General features: G+C 57.7%; 4 protein-coding genes across 4 annotated transcripts; 2 read left to right on the forward strand and 2 right to left on the reverse strand.

The window, feature by feature from the left end:
- Positions 1 to 307: 307 nt before the first annotated feature.
- Positions 308 to 5,344, reverse strand: CUTC (cutC copper transporter). The gene is made up of 9 exons (XM_059821262.1): positions 5,323 to 5,344; positions 4,937 to 5,008; positions 4,798 to 4,857; positions 4,300 to 4,509; positions 3,029 to 3,064; positions 2,481 to 2,614; positions 1,853 to 1,880; positions 1,338 to 1,443; positions 308 to 743 (listed from the first exon to the last, which is right to left on the reverse strand). Exons 2-9 carry the CDS (start codon positions 5,004 to 5,006, stop codon positions 632 to 634), a joined length of 756 nt encoding a protein of 251 aa, XP_059677245.1. The 5' UTR covers positions 5,007 to 5,008; positions 5,323 to 5,344; the 3' UTR covers positions 308 to 631.
- Positions 5,045 to 9,755, forward strand: LOC104250567 (cytochrome c oxidase assembly protein COX15 homolog). The gene is made up of 8 exons (XM_059821338.1): positions 5,045 to 5,712; positions 6,206 to 6,328; positions 6,568 to 6,754; positions 6,968 to 7,135; positions 7,634 to 7,715; positions 8,045 to 8,199; positions 9,103 to 9,216; positions 9,512 to 9,755. Exons 1-8 carry the CDS (start codon positions 5,045 to 5,047, stop codon positions 9,641 to 9,643), a joined length of 1,629 nt encoding a protein of 542 aa, XP_059677321.1. The 3' UTR covers positions 9,644 to 9,755.
- Positions 9,756 to 10,098: 343 nt separating this feature from the next.
- Positions 10,099 to 10,759, forward strand: ATP6V0E2 (ATPase H+ transporting V0 subunit e2). Its single transcript, XM_059821437.1, has 3 exons — positions 10,099 to 10,226; positions 10,309 to 10,356; positions 10,619 to 10,759. The coding sequence occupies exons 1-3, from the start codon at positions 10,123 to 10,125 to the stop codon at positions 10,710 to 10,712; spliced, it is 246 nt and encodes an 81-aa protein (XP_059677420.1). The 5' UTR covers positions 10,099 to 10,122; the 3' UTR covers positions 10,713 to 10,759.
- Positions 10,760 to 12,520: 1,761 nt separating this feature from the next.
- Positions 12,521 to 17,831, reverse strand: ENTPD7 (ectonucleoside triphosphate diphosphohydrolase 7). The gene is made up of 12 exons (XM_059821340.1): positions 17,824 to 17,831; positions 17,576 to 17,749; positions 17,279 to 17,484; positions 17,015 to 17,168; positions 16,534 to 16,637; positions 16,404 to 16,460; positions 15,760 to 15,908; positions 15,506 to 15,672; positions 14,406 to 14,730; positions 14,216 to 14,301; positions 13,934 to 14,095; positions 12,521 to 13,766 (listed from the first exon to the last, which is right to left on the reverse strand). The coding sequence occupies exons 1-12, from the start codon at positions 17,829 to 17,831 to the stop codon at positions 13,538 to 13,540; spliced, it is 1,821 nt and encodes a 606-aa protein (XP_059677323.1). The 3' UTR covers positions 12,521 to 13,537.
- Between the last annotated feature and the right edge of the window lie 126 nt (positions 17,832 to 17,957).

The raw sequence follows: 17,957 nt of genomic DNA on the forward strand, positions 1-17,957 counted from the left end.
TCCCTGAGAAAAAGCACCCTGTCCTCCCAAGGAATCTCATCACCATATGCCCACCCCACCCCAAGCACTTGCGGCCCACAGCCCAAGATGCCTCACCTAATCAGTGCTTCTCTCTACCTAGCATCCTACTGGCTGACCACAGCAGGCCTTGTTTTCCAGCTGTGGCTATGGTGTTTCCCTCCCTGGCATTCTGGATGTGATTGTATTCTCCTCTGGTGCAGTAGGGGCCTGAATAATTCAGGCTATGCAACACAAATCACAGTCTTACCTGTAAAATATAAATAAATTTTTAAAAAGCACAGCAAGAGGGGGGCAGCTGCAGTGTTTATTTGACAATCACATGCAGTGCTACACAATTCAGTCCCCCTACTTGCTCGGCTCCTTTCCTCCCAAATACTGCCGAACAGCTGGTTGCCGCAACATCTGGGAATGAGTCCTTTTATTTAAAATGGCCACCATAAGTTTCCAGGCCAGGGACTGGTCATTCAGGGGAAACCAAGGGAAGAGACGTCAGCCTTCGTCACCTAATTCACATCCTCTGCAGCCTGAGGATGGAAGCGGTACCCATCTGTCCATGTGGCAGGGAAGACCCTGGAGTCTCAGCGCTCTTGTCCCAGCACGTTGTCTTCCACTACAGAATGTTCTTTGCAATCGCATTCAGGGTCCTCACTTTGGCCACATCTGCCACCTTTATGGAGTATTCAGGGGTAGAGAAGGACGCTCCCATGGCAACATTCGGATTTCTGTCAGAAAAACCACTGGTTACTATCTGCAGGTGATACAGATGAGTAAGACACACTAAGAAAAACCCACTATCTCCCTTAGTCTCAGCAGTGGCCAGAGAATCTGCTGGTGCCACCCAAACCAAAGATGAGACAGTAATAGAAAGAATAATCCAAAGGCAAGAAACAATAGCATCAACAGAAACCCAGTGCAGATCTGTAGACAAATGTAAGCGATTGCTCACTCATTCCTCAGAGGCACATCCCACTGGCCTCCCAAATCGTTCATGCTTGTGTTAAAGGTCTAAGGCAACTACACCAGAACCTGCCGTCCCGAGTGCCACACAAGTGCACTCACAAGCCCTAGGGCAGCAGTAGCAGAAGAAATGCCCCAAGGATCCAGTTCTGCATGGAGCTTGTGTCCAGATGATGAGCAGCGCCGGCTTCATACACTGCAGAATACAGAGCCAGGCATCATGATCCCAACCACAAGACTGCAATTAGCACCCAGGAAGCTGTTTGAAATTTATGCTTGTTCTACAAACTCATGTTCACATTAATCCAGCTTTTCCCTTGTACAGCTTTGCTAAAAAATAAAAATAAATATTCAGTTACCTGAACTTCATCCCCGAGTCCCGTGCTGAGCGAGCAGAGCAGTGAAACTCAGAAGCTGTGGAGCCTTCCAGAATCCTCTGCAGGTTGCGCTCTGTGATGCCACCCCCTGGTGGGAAGAATCCCGATGTCACACACAGCGGAGATAGCACTGTCTGACACTGACATCACCCCGGGGACCTTACCCCCTAAGGGATAAGCACCATCTACACTGAAGGGAAAAGACAGCCCTTGGGACAAGGAAGCACTGGGCACATGAAAAGAGACAGTTCTGAGAAGTCTTGGCTCATGTTCTTATACAGATTTAGAGATGTCCCCAAATCCTCCAGTGAGCAGCAGCTGCAGGGCTCTGCCATCCTCAGCTGGCTGCATGGCCTTTACTTGTACCAGGTCAGGAGCTCCTCCTCCTGAGGACCTGGCTCAGAAAGCCAGATCAGACAGTGCATCCCAGGGCAAGAGGCGAGGAAGCAGGGGCTAGGGACTATGGGACCTATTACATATGACAAAAAAACCATTACCTGGCACGACCACAATTCTGCCCTTCGCCTGAAAGAAGAATAACATGTTAGTGATATTGCTCAGCACTACATCCACACGTGCATTTGTGGGACAGCAAAGAAACCTTACAGGCAACGCCTTCCATAAGCTCATGGATGTCACCATGGCTTGTAATTTGTACACTCTCATCCATCTTTTTTGTACTATTCATGTTTTACAAGGAAAAGTGGAAAAGAATTTGCAGTTACAGCTAAGACAACTTGCCACCATTTCCTTCTACCTCTCTATCCCACTTGGCTACCTCTCGGGTACATCTGTTGTATTTTCCTAACAGCCACTGTGAGACCCCAGCAGGGACATCACTTTGCTGTTTACATGGGTTAATCACATCAGCTGCTGAAACCAACTCTTACTTCCCTCCTTCCAGTCTGCAAGCAAAAACAACCCAACAAGTCTTTGCTGTGGGAGACTTCAGGGTCCAGCCCACATGGACTTGGGAAAACAGCTTAAGGCCAAGCCACACAAGAAGGGCAAGTGCTCCTTGACAGAAGTTCCCTTTCAGAAATGAGGGCTGCCATAAAGGAGCTGCCTCCAGGCAATGCCCAGGAAGCAGCCATGGTAACCCAGGGAAGCACAGGGAACACCTACCTGTTCTGCAAGTCTCTTAATTAAGGACAATCCTTCCAGCGCTGAGCTGTCACAGCCACTCGTCAACACCCGCTCAAACCCCAGAGAAATCAAGGTCTCCAATGCCACCAGAGGGTCATGCACCATGTCGAAGGCTGAGAGACCAACACAACAGCTGAGAAATCACTTAGCTCATCACGCTCAAGCCCTGTCCCCCAGCCAGGTCAGGAGCCCAGGAGATGACAATAGGAAGGGTCCTTCTCACAGCTGGCCACCCCCATGGGTAGCCACAGGTCCTGACTATAATGTCACCCTCACAGCAGTGGCAGGGCCACCATGCTCAGCTCCTCAGGCACCTCCTCTCCACACAGGGCAGTGACACATCCCCCAAGTCTGAATCCCCTGGACCTTTCCCCTCCTGGGGGAACAGCCCAGCCACAGCCTGCTCTTGCACAGCATACAGAGCCTTCCCCCCTCTGTACCAGAGTACATTAAGCTCAGTTCCCCCCCAGCCCCACCTTCCCCTGGCAGCGGGGTCCCTGCCAGGGCCACTGTCCCAGGCCACTCACCTCGGTGAAATGTGACTGGCAGGGGACGGCACACTGCTGCAATAAGAAGACATACGGTCAGTCAGGGCCGGAACAGAGAGTGCCTTGTGCTAGAACCAGAAAAGCACGAGATGGGCCATTCCTGGGGAGCTCAGAAGAGTCCCAGTACTTGCTGGTAACAACACAGCTGCTCCTCTTTGGCCAGGCTCTTTGATAGGGAAGAGTTCTTCTGCCCTTTGAGGAAGGAACCAACCTTTGTTTTTATGAGTAATACCAAAATTCCCCATCTCATCTGGATCATGCAGAAGCCTCATTCCCACCAGAGATGTCTTTCTCTGCAGGAAGGAAGCAGAGAAGTTGTATCATCTACCTGGGGAAGGGACGGGACCGTGCTGTTTGAAAGCAGGAGACTTGATTTTTGCGATTTCTTTCACTACCTATAACTTCTGCTCTCTCTCAGACCACATCAAACTTCACCAGTGGTGCTCTGTTTACTGGGCAAGGCTTACTTATTTCTATGAAAAGAAATCCAACTGCCTCCTGCCCTGGAAACACCTGGTTCCAGCAGAGCACCTCATTGCTCTAGTGGAGGGAAATCCTGGCAAGACCCCTCTCTTTTGCTGCACTCCCTACAGCACATTCACGTTCATACAAGAACCTCAGCACCACATCACCAGGGAAAGGCTCAGCCCTCTTTAGCTTTGGCCGTAGCTCACAGAAAAGATGTGGAAGCAAATTCTCTTTCTCTCTACGTATTAGGAGTCTGGACTAACAATTTCCCACTGCAGCTTCAGTAGCCTTATATATGTTTCCACCTCTCTCTCATTATCTTTTCTCACTGGGTGCGTTAGAGAAAAAAAAATGAAGATGAGTTGCCAGGTACCCACCACAAGGCCAAAGTCCAGGAGAGACATATCCTAGACACCTCTAGCAGGGACGGAGAGAACCCAACAGTTTAATATTCTGATGCCCCCAAAGCAGCTCACCTAAGCCTCTCTCCTTCTTAGACCTTGCTATTATGTTCCAGGTGGCCTCAAACTCTGTGTGAGCTGCTTGGGGCAGTAGTCATGGCCTGCAAAGCTTCTCACCTATTTAATGTTTCACAGGTATGACAATACATGAAACTGGAGAAGGTGGAGAGGGCAAGGCCACAGACAAGATGTGCAGACCAAAGCACCCTGCGCAGTTCTTTCCATAGCATCGGACAGAGCAGCACTGAACTCCCGACTCCAGTCACAGCACAGATATTGCACAGAACCCAGCACAGCGCTTCTGACTGGAGACGCTCTTACCGAGCAACGCTGTGCAGAGCTCTGTATCAATGCGCCCATCCTCAGTGAGGGCCCCGAACACCAGCCCGTCGGCCCCATGCAGCTTGGCAAGGCGGATATCGGCTTTCATCACTTCCACCTCCCGGTCCGAGTAGAGGAAATCTCCACCGCGAGGTCGGATCATCACGAACACGGGGACTCTCACGCACTGCTTCACCACCTGCAGCAGTCCTGAGTGGGAAGGGAGAGGGGCAGCTCAGCACCCAGCTACAGCAGCTCTCGCCACCGGGGGAAGCAAAGCGAGACAGTGGGGAGGGGTACACAGGGCGGGGAGGGGTACACAGGGCGGGGAGGGGGGGAAGCCACGCAGGCGGGAGGGGGACGCAGAAAGAGGCGAAAGGGAGAGAAGGCGCCCAGGAGGGTGCGCTGGGCCCGCTGACGCCGCCCAGGGCGGGGGAACCGGCTCAGGGGGAGGGGGAGGACCCGGGCCGCCGCGGGGCAGGGGCGGGCGAGGCTCACCCATGCTCGGGGTGGTCCCTCCTTCCACGAGGCCCGCACACAGCTCGATCCGGCCGGCACCTAGGGAGAGGCATGTCAGAACCGGCCCCGCCGGTGCCCGCCGCGTTGCCGCCCCCTCCCCGAGGTCCCCGGGCCTTACCTCCGCGCTCCGCGTTGACGGCGGACTCCACCGAGTCCACGCACACCTCCATGAGGAAGCCATCGTCCATACCTGGGTGAGAGCGGCGCCGTCAGCCCGGCCCGCCCCATGGCGGCCGCCCGGCTCTGCACCGCCGCCGGCTGCGGCCCCGCCCCCGCGCCACTTCCGCCGCAGGCCCCGCCCCCTCGCTCCCACTTCCGGCCTCGCCCCCTCGCAGCCCGGGCCCGCGCCGCCCGCGGGCGCGAGGGCGGGCGCGGGAGGGTGGAGGGCGGGGGGGGAAGCCGGCGCGCCTCGCTCGCGCGCTGCGGCGGAAGCCCCGCCCCCGGCGTCTCGGCCCCGCCCTCGCCACCGCCCGGGCCCCGCCCCCGCCTCGCACGCGCCCTCACCTGCGCTGGCGGCGCGCGGGGGTTGCTGCTGGCTCTCGGTCACGTGCCGGGGATTGTCATGGTGACGCCCAGGTGTGTCCGGAAGTGCTCGCCCTGCTTCCGGCAGCGCGCGCCACTTCCGGGGTCACTCGGGATGCTACGTGCGGTGCGTGGCGGCGTCCGGCTCCTGCTGCCCGCGCGGGGCGGTGGCGCTGTTGAGGGATGGGGGGGGCCGGCACCGAGCCCGGCCCCCGCCCCGCTGACCCCATTCTGCCTCCCGCCGCAGCGGTGCCTTCAGCGGCGGCTCCTGCAACAGGTGCCCCCGCCCGCCACCCCGCCCGCCGTGGGGCGATGGCTCCTGGCCTGCAGCGGCGCCGTGGCCGGTGCCGTGGTGCTGGGCGGTGTCACCAGGTGAGCGCGGCAGCCCCCCCGCCCCGCTGGCGCTGGTTCGCGGCCGTGTCCGCTCTGGGGCCGCTGGAGGGGTTCAGAGTTGAGGCCGTGTGGAGGGAGCGGTCCCCGCCGCCCTCCAGTCCCCGCCGCCGGTGACCCGCTTAGGCTGTCCCTGCGGCGCGCAGCTGGCTCCCGCGCCTGGGACCTCCCCGGGGTGCGCCTGTGAGAGCCCCTCTAGTGTCTTCCCTTCCCGGTTGCAAGAGGACATCGTGGGGTAGGGCTGGGAGTACCAGAGAGACGTTGTCTGCAGTGTGTTGATGCCGACTGGAAATAATTTTCTCTCACGCGTTTCTGGTAATTTTAGGTCTGTTGATCGCTCACAGACTCCCTGATCTCCGTCTTATTTCTAACTGTGAGTTTAAGGGTTGTCTAGTGCAGCCAAGAGCTCTTGTTCTGGCTTAGGAGAGCCGCATACTGTCAGGGAGTGAATTGTGCCTGCTGTCTCTGCTCCCAGGCTGACAGAATCAGGCCTTTCTATGGTTGACTGGCATCTGGTGAAAGAGATGAAACCCCCAAGAACGCAGCAGGAGTGGGAAGCCGAGTTCCAGAAGTACCAGCAGTTCCCAGAGTTTAAAATGTGAGTGTGCAAAAGTGGAAGGAGGGTGGGTTGGGAGCATCCCTTCTGCAACTGAGCAATACAAGGAATTCCTGCAAGAAGGGAAATGTTTTCTAACATCACTGGGAAGGCACATGAAGCATGTCTGATGGTGGCTCCTTCACTGTCGCTTCCCTTCTCTGAGGAAGGTGATCCCTTGTCACGGGAACTAGGGCTGCCACATCACATTGAGCGGTTCTTTGTTTTACTGTCTCTAACAGCCTGAATCATGATATGACGCTGACAGAGTTCAAGTTCATTTGGTACATGGAGTATTCGCACCGTATGTGGGGCCGCGTTGTGGGTTTGGCCTACATTCTGCCTGCCACCTACTTCTGGCGAAAGGGCTGGCTGAGCCGCCCCATGAAGGGCTGTGTTCTTGCACTCTGTGGACTGGTCTGCTTCCAGGTGAGCAAGCTCTGTAGCCCCAGGGTTTAGCAGCAGCATCTCCTGTGAATATCTTCTGATCAAGTGTAGTTGAGACAGTGGGATTTGGGGGGGGTGTCAGTGCTGCTAGCTGGTTGAAGATGGAGGAAGCAAGTTGCTTTGCCCCTAATGTTTATCTGGTCTTAGTGGTTGCTGCTGCCCTCTCTGGCTTTAATCCCTCTCCTGTTTCATCAGGGGCTGCTGGGATGGTACATGGTGAAGAGCGGACTGGAAGAGAAGCCAGACTCTTATGACATTCCTCGGGTCAGTCAGTACCGTCTCGCAGCACATCTCGGCTCCGCGCTAGTTCTGTACTCTGCTAGCCTGTGGACAGGGCTGTCTTTGCTGCTTCCGCAACACAAGGTATGGAGTGGCATGTTAGGAGTCAAAAGCGCAGGGTCGTGTCAATTCAGAGGGTTGGGGGTGTGATGTGAAGGGTGTGGAAAGGGTGTGAAGGGTGATGGTGCTTCCGTTTTAGTCTCTCTTCTGCGCTACAAAATACCCTTTCTGTAAACTTCTCAATTACAGGATGCTTCCTTTGGCTCATGCTGTTCCACTCAAAAGTGATAAGTCTCAGGGTTCATGCAAGCTCAGGCAGGGGTGTGCCTGGCCAGGCTAAATGGTTTGTGCCAATAACTGGCCAGTGGCCACTTCAGTTTCTGCACAGGGTTGGACTCGATTAGTTGTGGTTTTGAGGAACCACTGAAGCGTGACTGTGCTCCATGGTGGTCGCTAGATTCCTCCTGTAAAATACAGGCCAACCCCTTGGCCAGTATATGCAGTGAAGGCTTTTCTTACCTGCTGCAAACAGCACTGGAAATACTTTGCCTTGGTTATTTTAATTTTTTTATTATTTTACAGTTGCCTGAGACCCAACAGCTCCTTCGCCTGAGACAATTTGCTCACGGCACTACAGCTCTCATTTTTCTTACTGCTCTTTCAGGTAAGAGTGTTTCTTAACTGCTGTCGCATCTGCAGCTCATTCCTCTCTGCCTTGTTTTTCTTCTGGTCTGCTGGGGACTGTGGGCAATCCCATCATGTTTTCTGGGAAAACTTTATTGCTGTCAGGGAGCTGACAGTTGACAACCTTCCTTACTGGCCTTTCCTGAGCAGGTGGAGATGTGCCTTCCAGCCTGCCTGTTGCTGTTTGATCTCTGTATATGTTTCTGAAAGAAATTCAGGATCAAGCTGAGCTCTTGAGTCAGACCTGTGCAATGTGGAGTGCCACCTGTGCCTACTCTGATAGTCTCATTTTCTGCTCTGGAATTACAGGTGCCTTTGTGGCAGGGCTGGATGCTGGCCTTGTGTACAATTCCTTCCCCAAAATGGGGGAGCGCTGGATCCCAGATGATCTCCTTGCTTTCTCCCCCATGCTGAGAAATATGTTTGAGAATCCTACAACTGTACAGTTTGACCACAGGGTCTTGGTAAGTGTTGTCTTCCTGCTATGTCTGTGCTGCTTCTCGCTTGCTTCCTGCAGCCAAGCTGTCCTCTTTGGGCTGTGGTTCTGTCAGCTTGAGTGATATCCAGGGTGTCCGAAGGTCCTGGGAGCGTCTTACTAATTTGCTTCTGCAGAAAGAGGAAGTTTAGCACTCTTACTTATTTTTAATGTGGTCTCCTTCCTTAAGGACATCTTCCTCCTGCGTAAGTTACAGACTTTTTGTGTCTCCTTTTCCATAACATGAGCTACAGACCAGAGTAGCCCTCGCTACTGAAAGGTCTGGGAAAGTTGTGTGAAATAGAACTTGGAAATCCCAAAATTGAATGCTCCCTTCAGCATTTCTGAACTTGCTTTACACCAGTAGCACCCTGTGAAAATAGCTAGTTAGAGCAATCCAGGTATTAAATACCACTGCTGGCACTGCTGAGGACTAAGCCATTGCTAAGACTGAAAAGAAGTATGAAGTGACTTAGAAGAGGAATCACCTGGGGTGACCTGCACAGCAAGGTTTTGCTGGTGAACTACAGCTGAGTGGTGAAAATGAGACCAATTTTCCAGGTGACAGCTTCCACCTTTAGTTGTCAAGGTGACAGATGGGGAAATGGCAAAAATAATCCCTAATGGCTTGAAGAAATAAGGAAAAGCTATTGGAAAGTAAAGCACTAATTTGGAGAAAAATGGAACTCTCCATAACTTTAGTTAAATTTCAGGGTTGTTAACCTGGTGGGCGTGGGACCTCTGGGATTTGGTCACGGCCATTAACATGTTTCTACAGTTAAATATTGCTCACAGAATTTCCTTTACTGCAGGGAAAGCACAGCCAAAGGCCACTGCACCCACTTCCTTTGAACTTTCCTTGAAGGGTGGTTGTTTCCCTTCCTTTCTGTAGGGAATCGCCTCAGTCACAGCTGTCACAGCACTGTACCTCTTTTCCCGGAAGATCCCACTCCCTCACAGGACCAGGATGGCAGTGACTTCCTTATTGGCTGTGGCTTGTATGCAGGTACTGTCTTTTTTTTTTTTTTCCACCTTCTGTGGTTTTTTTTCTCCCTCTAGTCCCCTGTAGCACATTCACAAGACAGAGCTGTCCCCAGCTTGGATCTGTGCTGGCCCCAAGAGTCTGGAGCTGAGAGGTGGAGCTGCCGAGGCCCAGGGCCTCACCATACTGCACGCACAGTCTGAATTTGAGGGTGGGAAGTTTGGCTGTGGCCGTGGGCCTTTCACACCATACTCTGTGCTGGGGCTGTGTATCAACGCTGCATCCACTGCTGCTCTTACCCCTTCTCCCTTCTTGGCAGGTGGGCCTGGGCATCAGCACCCTGCTCCTGTACGTCCCCACGCCTCTGGCCGCCACGCACCAGTCGGGCTCCCTGGCACTGCTCAGCATGGCGCTCTGGCTCATGAGCGAGCTCCGGCGGGTCCCCAAGTAACCCACCGGAGGGAGAGCCCTCCCGGGGCAGCTGTCTGGCTGGGCCTGGAGGCGGCAGAGACCCCCACCCCGGGTGCACGGGGGGGACATGCGCCCAGCCGGCTGTGCGCAGGGAGGAGGCGGCGGGTGCGAGTGCGAACTTTGTAACATAAAGGAGTTTTTACGGAGCGGCTGTGTCTGTGTGGGTGCCTCCTTTCCGGAGCGAGGTGAGGAGGAATGCGGGGAGCCCCGGCGGCAGCGGGCGCGGGGAGGCCGAGCCGCAGCGGGGCAGGGCAGCGCAGGGTGGGCGGGCGGCCGGGTTCTCTCCTTTTGGCGCCCCCTGGCGTCAGTCCGCCGTACGCCTGACCTCGCGTCTCCTCCAATGGGAGGCGGTGGTGGCGCCAGCTGTCCGCGGTCCGCCCGCGGATTGGCCGCTGCGAGCGGCAGTGGGCGGAGTGGCATCCGGTGTGGCGGCGATCCGTCTGTCGGTGCGGAGCGGCCATGACGGCGCACAGCTTCGCGCTGCCGCTCGTCCTCTTCTCCGCTTTCTGGGGCCTCGTGGGCATCGCCGCCCCCTGGTTCGTGCCCAAAGGACCGAACCGCGGGTGAGTGAGGGCCGTGGAGGGATACCGGGGGCGGGTGGGTCCGGGACCGGGCCTCCCCGTCCTAACGCCGATGTCTCCGCAGGGTGATCATCACGATGTTGGTCACCACCGCCGTGTGCTGCTACCTCTTGTGAGTACTGCGGACCGGGCCGCGATACCCGCCCCCCACCTCCCCCATCCTCCTTGTGGCTTCACCGGGCCCGGTGGCTGCTGGCCAGCCTCCTGCCCGTGGATGAACGGGGCAGCCCCCGGGCTGCGGCCTGCCTCTCTCCCGGCACTTCACCCCCTGGGGCAGTAGTCCTTCTGCCAGCCCCTCGAGGCAGCAGCGTCCCGGGATCGTGGTCCCTGCCCCTGTGCTATTTGGGCTGACCGCAGTTTGGGTGCCTTTGCAGCTGGCTCATCGCCATCTTGGCCCAGGCCAACCCCCTGTTTGGGCCGCAGCTGAAGAACGAGACCATCTGGTATGTGCGCTTCCTCTGGGAGTGAGCAGTCCCCCAGGAGCCAGCACCTGAGAAGAGACCCCCACCAAAATCATCACTGTGAGTGTGCAGAGGGCTAGGGTGGCAGAGATGTCTCTACTTGCCTGCCTGTGTCTGGCTGAGGAGGGAGCTGCAGCCTGGTCCTTGCTGGGTGGGAGATGCTTTGTTTATTGTGCATTGTGGCTGTACTGAGCTGGTCTCAGTGTGGGGCTGCTGGCTTTGCACTGGGCCTGAGCAAACCAAGTGCTTCCCCCTGAGCCTGTGGTTCCCTAGATTTGTGGGGGTTCCCTTGTGGGTGCAGTTTAGTGCTAACTTCTCCTACTTTCTCCTTCTCCCAGGTCTTGCTGCTGTTCCAGCCTCTACCCTCCTGTACCAGGCAGCCCCCAGAGGTGCTAGGACAGAGGCTGGACCCGCTGTCCCAGCACACCCTGAGCACTGCAACCTGGACCAATGATGGCTGGGCCCCTGAGCATGGCAGGCAGCACCTCTGCCTGGGATGAGGGCCTGGTATGCCTGGCCCTGGGAGCAGCCACACTACGAGGGAGAGATCCCCTCAGCTGGCTGAAGGCTGCAGTCAGTGACAACGAGCACCGTCCTGAGAGAGATCTGTGTGTAGTGCCAGCAGATCCTGTCCCTGCGGTGCTCGCCCTGCTCCCTCCAGTGCACTCAGCCCTAGCCCCCCCCAGTTGAAACCCCTGCTTGTAGCCCAAGCTGCCCAACTAGTTACCATATCCCTGGTCATTTCGGGCACTGGCTGCCCCTCTGCATGAGAAGGCAGGAGCCCATAGCATGCTCTATTGTATGGTCAGTCCCCTGCAGTGAGGGTGGTCCTTGCTTAGACGGATTCTGGCTGTGGATGTGAGAAAGGAGGGCTGACCCTGGAGGAGCATGCGGACCTCCTTGGGTATGATAAGGAAGGTGCTGGGGTGCAGGGCAGGGGGTTCTGCTGCTTGGCAGCCTGCTGGAGGGGATTAAAGGGGTTCTGTGCCTCCTCAGCAGTGAGGGTGCTGCAGTAGTGTCTAGGTACCACCACCCCCGCAACCTCTGTCCAGGTTCTGAGAACAACTGAGTGGGGCATTGTGTTTTAGGTTTCCCCTATTTATCAGATCATTTATGTGTATTTATTTATCTGTGATTGTTAAATTTGTGTTGTGGAAATAAATCCTTTTTCTAGTAAGTGATGCTGGAGGCAGAGTCACTTGCTGCTTTGAGGCTGAGGAACAGGCTTTATTCAGACTTCTTCCCTTCCCCCCCAAGCCTGCTTTTGCACCATGAGAACAAGGCTGATATCCTCAGCTGTTGAGCAAGAGGTGGGCAGCACACTCATGCATGGAAAGTTTTATCCTTGATGCCACCTGTGCCCTTGTCCTGTGGGACCAGGGTCACAGGTGGGCAACGGCATGTGCTAGAGGGAGAATTGGGTACCTGCCCAGCCTTTCTTGTGGTAGGCCATCCCAATGGTTGTGCAGCAGCTGGAGAAGCTTAGTGGCCTCTTTCCCAGCCAGCTCCGTAAGACTGGGGTGGGGAATAAGGTAAAAAGCCGTAAGCAGCATCTTCCAGGGGCTCTGAGTGGGCAGGCTTTTCCTCTTAAAAGGAGGGCAGCAAAGGACGCTGTCTTCAAGGATTGCAACAGTTAAGTTTGGATCAGAGCTTCCCTTGCTGCTACAAGCTCAGAAGTTGAGCTCAGCTGTCCTGCTGGAATCACAGAGAACATCTGGCAAGAAAGCAGCTCCATCATCCCACCATGCTGACATGAAACAATGCTGTGCAGATGGGCGCTGGCCCCCAGTCATGCCACCAGCTGTTGCTGCTGGGGAGGTGCTTGCTAGAAAACAAGACCAGTGCTGGATGGCTCAAGGGGTTTGTTTATTGCTACAGGAATGGGAACAGCAGATTCAAGTAAAAAGTGATGAACTTCACTGGGGGGGCTCCAGCCCCAGGGGAGGAAGGCTTGTGCCTGTGTGCACAGCTGCAGCCCAGACCTGCCCTGGGGCAGTGAGCTGGAGTGAGGTGGTTTCCCCATAGGCAGGCCCAGCCTGCACTCACAGGGGAGAGAACCACAGGTCCTGGTGCTATTGCCTGATTAATGTGTGGGACGTCATGGGGCAGATGTGCCCAGGAGGGAATGTATGAAATGAAATGCAGCCCACTTTGGTGGTACCTTAGGAACCAATCCCTGAGCCCTCAGTGCTGAGCCTGGGATGGTGGCTAGGACTGTGGGAGGATTGTCCTAGGAGGGGAAGACGTGGCAAAGAGCAGGACACCTCTTCAGGAATGCTCCGAGAGGGGCCGGCCTGGGCAGAGCAGCTTGGTGGAACTCGTGGCTCACCTGGTTCCTGCAGTAACTTCACTGGCAACTGCTGTTCTGCAGCCCATGGGCTTGTAAGGGACAGCAGAAAGGGCACCCCAGGTGATGAGCTACAGCACCTCACCAGCCTGCTCTGCAAACCGGTGGCTGAGTCATGAGGTGGCCCAGTGCTTCAGGCCACAGCCCTGGATTGGCCACCTTGATGATAGTGTCCTGCTTATCTGAGGGACCTGCCAGGGCTGCAGCCTTGAGCCCGCTGGCAGCAGAGGACTTTGCTCTACGCTGCATAGCAAGGCAAAGGCTGGAGGCCAAGGAATCCAACGATTAAGACTGGGGTGAGGCAGAGATGGAGATAAAAGCTCCAGTGTCCGTAACTGCCTCAGCCCACAGGCTCTAGTTCTGATGTGGAGATGACGGAGTGCAGAGTTGAGATGGTCTTTACAAAGGAGTCCAAGCCCTCGGAGCTCAGGCTGTCAGCCAGTCCTGGTTCTACTGGTGCAGCTGGACAGTGGGTACCACCACTGTCATGGCCCGTTTCCCTGGCCCGGCGGCACTACCACCTTGTCCAGCCAGAGCAGGGTGAGCTGGGCCGAGCGTAGCTGTCGGCGGTGGATGCGGCGCAGCCGCAGGAGGTAGAGGACTATGGCCAGCACTACGACCAGGATGCAGGCAAAGAAGAGATAGTGGTTGTAGACAAAAGAGAGACGCAGCCAGGAGGTGTGTGCTTGCCGGATGCTCTCCTGCCGGAGATCCCTGCAGAGAGGAAAGTCGGGAGTGGCAGTGAGGTGCTGTGGGGTACTACCAGGGTCCGTGCTGCTGCTCCCCTTGCCGGGGGCAGCAGAGCCCTCACCCAGTGTGGTAACTCCTGCTTCTTTCCAACTACCCTTCCCCGAGTGATGCCATCAGCAAGCCATTAGTACCTGAGTGGCAGAAACCGTGTCTTGTAGAGGATGGCTCCCAGCGTCCACTGCACCTCCCGGTCGTACACCAGCTGGGCTGTGCGCAGGCTGGGGTAGTCCAGGGGGAAGTGGAAGCCCTGGTGAAGGACTTGATACATCCAGGCTGATTTGAAGCACTGATACCTGTAGGCATGGCATGTGGGAGCATCAGCCAGATGCTGCCACCTGCACCACAGTTCCTTACCCCAGCAAAAGTCCCCCCAGGAGGTCCAGCCATGGCACACCCCCAGCAAAGCTACTTACTTCAGCCGGTGCTGGTCGGCGTGCGCAGAGTAGAGGCCGCCACGGAAGCGCTGGGTCAGCACCTCCCATCGCTGGCTGCAGTATTCCTGGAGAATGGAGAAGTCGGGGCTCAGAGCAGAGAAGTGGCCCCCGCTCCCTCCCAGCCCCAGGAACAGCAGGTTCCTGGCCCCCAAGCTGGGGCAGCACCCACCTGGGCAGCAGAGGTGAAGGTGGGGGCACTGTAGCGGCCCCCGAGGCGCAGCACATCCTCCGTGCAGTAGAAAAACTCAGAGAAGCCATAAAACTCGCTGTTGCTGAAGTCAATGGGTGCTTTGTAGGCTCCCACCAGGGAGGCCTGGCTGCTGTTGGGCCCAGCCAGGAGGGGCTGCAGCAGCTTCACACAGGCCGGCCAGTCTCCTCGCCCCCGCACATACAGGGTTTGGCCGCCCCTGGCCACTGTGTCCTCCAGCCCCAGGGGCAAGCAAGGGTCCAGGAAGGGTGTCTCGGGGCTCAGCCCTGTCTGCTGGCTGTGCAGGCTGGAAAACAGGCCAGGAAAGAAAGGCAATTGCACGGGGGGTCTTGTACCATCCCCAAAAGCCTAGTCTAGTGCTGCCCTGCATCCAGATACCCCCTTCACTAGACCAGGCCATGTCCCTTGTACCCTGAGGTGCTGGTGCCCGCCCTGCCACCTCCTGCCAAAGCTGAACTCGCCAGATCTCTCACGCTGACCTGCAGCCACACGCACTGAGCACCTGCAGGGTGCAACAAGGCATAGCTCACTCCACCCAGCTCGCGGGAGTCTGGACCCCTGCACAGCCCCCAGGGATCTGGAGGCAGGGTTTGCTCCTGGCACAGGAGTACCTGGGCACCAAGCCTCTCCGCCTCTGGCAACAGCTTCACGTAGCGCTCTGGGAAGGGGAGACAGGAGACAGAGAGCTTGAGGTGGGGATGCGATGGAAAGATGCGCTGAGTGAATCCGTGCTGGAGAAGGAGGGAAAGTCAGAGCAGGAAAAGCCAAAAGCCACCAGAGGGACCTCCCCACAGCCTACCGCAAGGGGAGGAGGAGGAGGAAGGCAGGGAGCTGCGGCACTGATAATGCCTGCTGGGCTTGGAGAAGGGCTGCGCCCATGCACCCTGTGCCAGCCTGGGCGTCTGCTGCTGCCACACAGCTGCTGCCAGCGTGGCTGTGGGAATTGTTATCGCCACAGGTGGCTCTTGGGGCAAATCCAATGGGGAGAAGGCAGCGTGAAGGAACCAGCACCCTATTTCGCAATGCCCCAGCAGCAGCTCTGCCAGGCAAGGCAGCAATACCGGTTGTGCACAGAGGTCTGGTTCAGCACAAGCTCCTCATAGCGCTGCCGGGCAAAATTGCCCCCAAAGCCCAGGAAGGTGTTGACATAGACGCGGTACACGTGGCCAGTGTGCTGCACATCGCAGCCCAGGTTGAACTCTGCCAGCAGGCTCTTGGCAACCTCCTCCTGGGGACGCAGAGAGGTCCGTGATCAGCAGCGACCCAGGAAAGGCAGGTGCTGCCCTCAGTGCCAGCCAGCCAGCCAGATACGCACCTGCTGAGGGGAGGAGAAGGCTCCGGAGTCAGGCACTTCGTAGGCGATCTGCAGGGAGGCGCCCCCCATGTCTAGGATCCCAACTGTTCGCTTCCGAACCAGGGACTCTCCCTGGTCCCCCAGCGCTACGGTGACCACTGCATCCTCCTCTGCAACCCACAGCAGTGTGTCAGCGAGGAGCACGGCCTGGGGCAGCATCTCCTCCCTTCCACCGTTACCCCCCCGGAGCAACCTCATGGGGCTTCTCCACCCCCGCAAGCAGCCCCCGGGGATCATCTGTGGGGCAGCAGGTCCTGGCACTTGGGGCTGGCCACCCCCCAGCTTTGTAGGTTCCCCCAAAGCATCCATTGCTGGAAGCCTCTAAAGGAACACTACTACAAACCCTCTCTCCCTGGCTCTTCTTCCAAAATGATGCAGGTGTCCCTCTCCCGCATGCAGGGACTCATTCCTGCAACTGAGGCAGGTGCCCCCTCTGGGCCCCAGGTCCAGGAGGGCTTTGCATGCATCGCTGGGGTCAGGCATTGCCTGGCCAGAGGGGCAGACGCTTCCCGCTCCAGAGCTTGCTCTTGGCTCCAGTGCCAGGGTGAGCTCCAGCAGAGCTCTGCTCAGACCCTCCCAGCTGCTCTACAAGGAGCCAGACTCACCATCCTCATGATCAAACCGGCCCAGGACAAAGTTGATGCCAATCCAAGCGTAGACACCTGCATGAGATAGAAAGGGTCATTACTGCAATATACTAAAAGGAACCAAGCAGTGCTTTGCGGCAGCTCCTACCTTCCTGTTTGCCTGAGATCACTTCTGCATGTGATTTGGAGAAGAGGAAATCAAACTCCAGGGGCACGTTTCTCACCAATTCCTCCAGGATTGCAGCTTGCTGCCTGCAAGGGCGCAGGAGGATAGATGCTAAGGGACCTTCACCAGCGATGTTTCTTTGCAAAAGCGCAAGAGACAGCGGGAATCCTGCTGCAATACACCACGCGTCCAGCCCCATGAGCCCTGCTGCTGCATCCAACGCACTTTGGAGTTGAGAAACTAGATCTATTCGTTTGAGACTTCAGGTCCAAGTGTCTCCTCTCACCTCCCCCCCAGCACGCTCCTTCTGCAGCCCTCGCTGGTTGCTCCTTTCTCAAATCCCCCCCCAGGATTCCTAATTCTCCCACACGGCTCAAGATGAGGTAGTTCTCTTCCCCCTTTCTCGTAGCTGAGGGATCCTAGCGGGTCCCTAGCTCCCCCGGACAAGGGCCAACGAGCTCACCTCTCGGGCAGCAGCCGCATGCCTGCCGTGCACAGGATGTAAAGCGGAGTTTCCTTGTGCTTCTGGGCTGGGACGTGGGCTGCCGCGAACTGAAGCAGAGGGCGCAGGTAGGGCGTAGCTTGCTCCGGGGCTGCCGCCGCTGCCACCGAGATGCCTGCCCAGGGGAAGGAGGCTGTGAACCAGCCAGCCCCGCTGCAGGCAGCAGCCGTACCTGTCCCGTACGCAGGGGCCTTGGGGCCGGGAGCGGAGAGGTGTGGCACTGACCTGGTTTAATTTTTTTGACGACCGGGCGGCTGCTCCGGTCCCTCATCTGCTTGATGTCCAGCAGGTCGTGGGGGTTTCCGTTGTGCGGGGGCCAGAAGTAGACAAAGACCCGGGACCCGCTGCTCCCACAGTCGACGACCACCCCGTAATTGAGGGCCGAGTCCTCGGTATCGGTGGCCGTCAGGTCCTCCACCCGTGCCAGGTACCTGGGGCCCGGGGAGGGGGCAGGATAGGGCGCCTCAGCACCGGTGGGCAACACAGAGTCCCGGGCCCCCGGCAGCCCCCGTCCCCGCTCACCTCTCGTCGCGCCGGGCGGCGCGGGGCGGCGCAGCCCAGCGGCGGGGGGCGGCGGCCGCCAGCAGCAGTAGCAGCCCCACGGCGAGGGCCAGCCCCAGCGCCGCCGGGCGCTGCCGCGGCCCCGGGCACGGGCAGGGTCCCGCCGAGCGCCACGACGGGCAGGAAACGCCGATCCTGCGGGCAGAGGCCACAGCTCAGCACCGGGCCCGACCCGGCCCGGGCCCTACCCCCCGCCCCGGCCCGCTCACCTGGCCATGTGCGCCCGCCGCCGCTCGCCCGCGCATCGCCCCGCTGCCGGCACCCGCCGCCGGCACCGGCGGCCACGTCACCAGGTGCCCCCGGCGCGGCCAATAGGGGCCCCCGCAGCCGAGCCCCGCCGGGC

The sequence above is a fragment of the Gavia stellata genome, chromosome 9 (assembly GCF_030936135.1).
Source record: "Gavia stellata isolate bGavSte3 chromosome 9, bGavSte3.hap2, whole genome shotgun sequence".
Lineage (NCBI taxonomy): Eukaryota > Metazoa > Chordata > Aves > Gaviiformes > Gaviidae > Gavia > Gavia stellata.

What these genes read in the sequence shown, in the direction of transcription:
- CUTC (XM_059821262.1), bottom strand. Translation starts at nt 5,006, where the DNA reads ATGGACGATGGCTTCCTCATGGAGGTGTGCGTGGACTCGGTGGAGTCC. An exon ending in TTAAGAGACTTGCAGAACAG is followed by an intron (nt 1,881 to 2,480) that starts GTAGGTGTTCCC and finishes TTCTTCTTTCAG; the next exon opens with GCGAAGGGCAGAATTGTGGT. An exon ending in GACTCGGGGATGAAGTTCAG is followed by an intron (nt 744 to 1,337) that starts GTAACTGAATAT and finishes TTTTTCTGACAG; the next exon opens with AAATCCGAATGTTGCCATGG.
- LOC104250567 (XM_059821338.1), top strand. Translation starts at nt 5,045, where the DNA reads ATGGCGGCCGCCCGGCTCTGCACCGCCGCCGGCTGCGGCCCCGCCCCC. An exon ending in TTTTCTTACTGCTCTTTCAG is followed by an intron (nt 7,716 to 8,044) that starts GTAAGAGTGTTT and finishes CTGGAATTACAG; the next exon opens with GTGCCTTTGTGGCAGGGCTG. An exon ending in TGGCTGTGGCTTGTATGCAG is followed by an intron (nt 9,217 to 9,511) that starts GTACTGTCTTTT and finishes CCTTCTTGGCAG; the next exon opens with GTGGGCCTGGGCATCAGCAC.
- ENTPD7 (XM_059821340.1), bottom strand. An exon ending in CCGGTTTGATCATGAGGATG is followed by an intron (nt 15,909 to 16,403) that starts GTGAGTCTGGCT and finishes TGTGGGTTGCAG; the next exon opens with AGGAGGATGCAGTGGTCACC. An exon ending in CCTTCACCTCTGCTGCCCAG is followed by an intron (nt 14,302 to 14,405) that starts GTGGGTGCTGCC and finishes TCCATTCTCCAG; the next exon opens with GAATACTGCAGCCAGCGATG.
- ATP6V0E2 (XM_059821437.1), top strand. Translation starts at nt 10,123, where the DNA reads ATGACGGCGCACAGCTTCGCGCTGCCGCTCGTCCTCTTCTCCGCTTTC. An exon ending in CCCAAAGGACCGAACCGCGG is followed by an intron (nt 10,227 to 10,308) that starts GTGAGTGAGGGC and finishes ATGTCTCCGCAG; the next exon opens with GGTGATCATCACGATGTTGG. An exon ending in GCCGTGTGCTGCTACCTCTT is followed by an intron (nt 10,357 to 10,618) that starts GTGAGTACTGCG and finishes GTGCCTTTGCAG; the next exon opens with CTGGCTCATCGCCATCTTGG.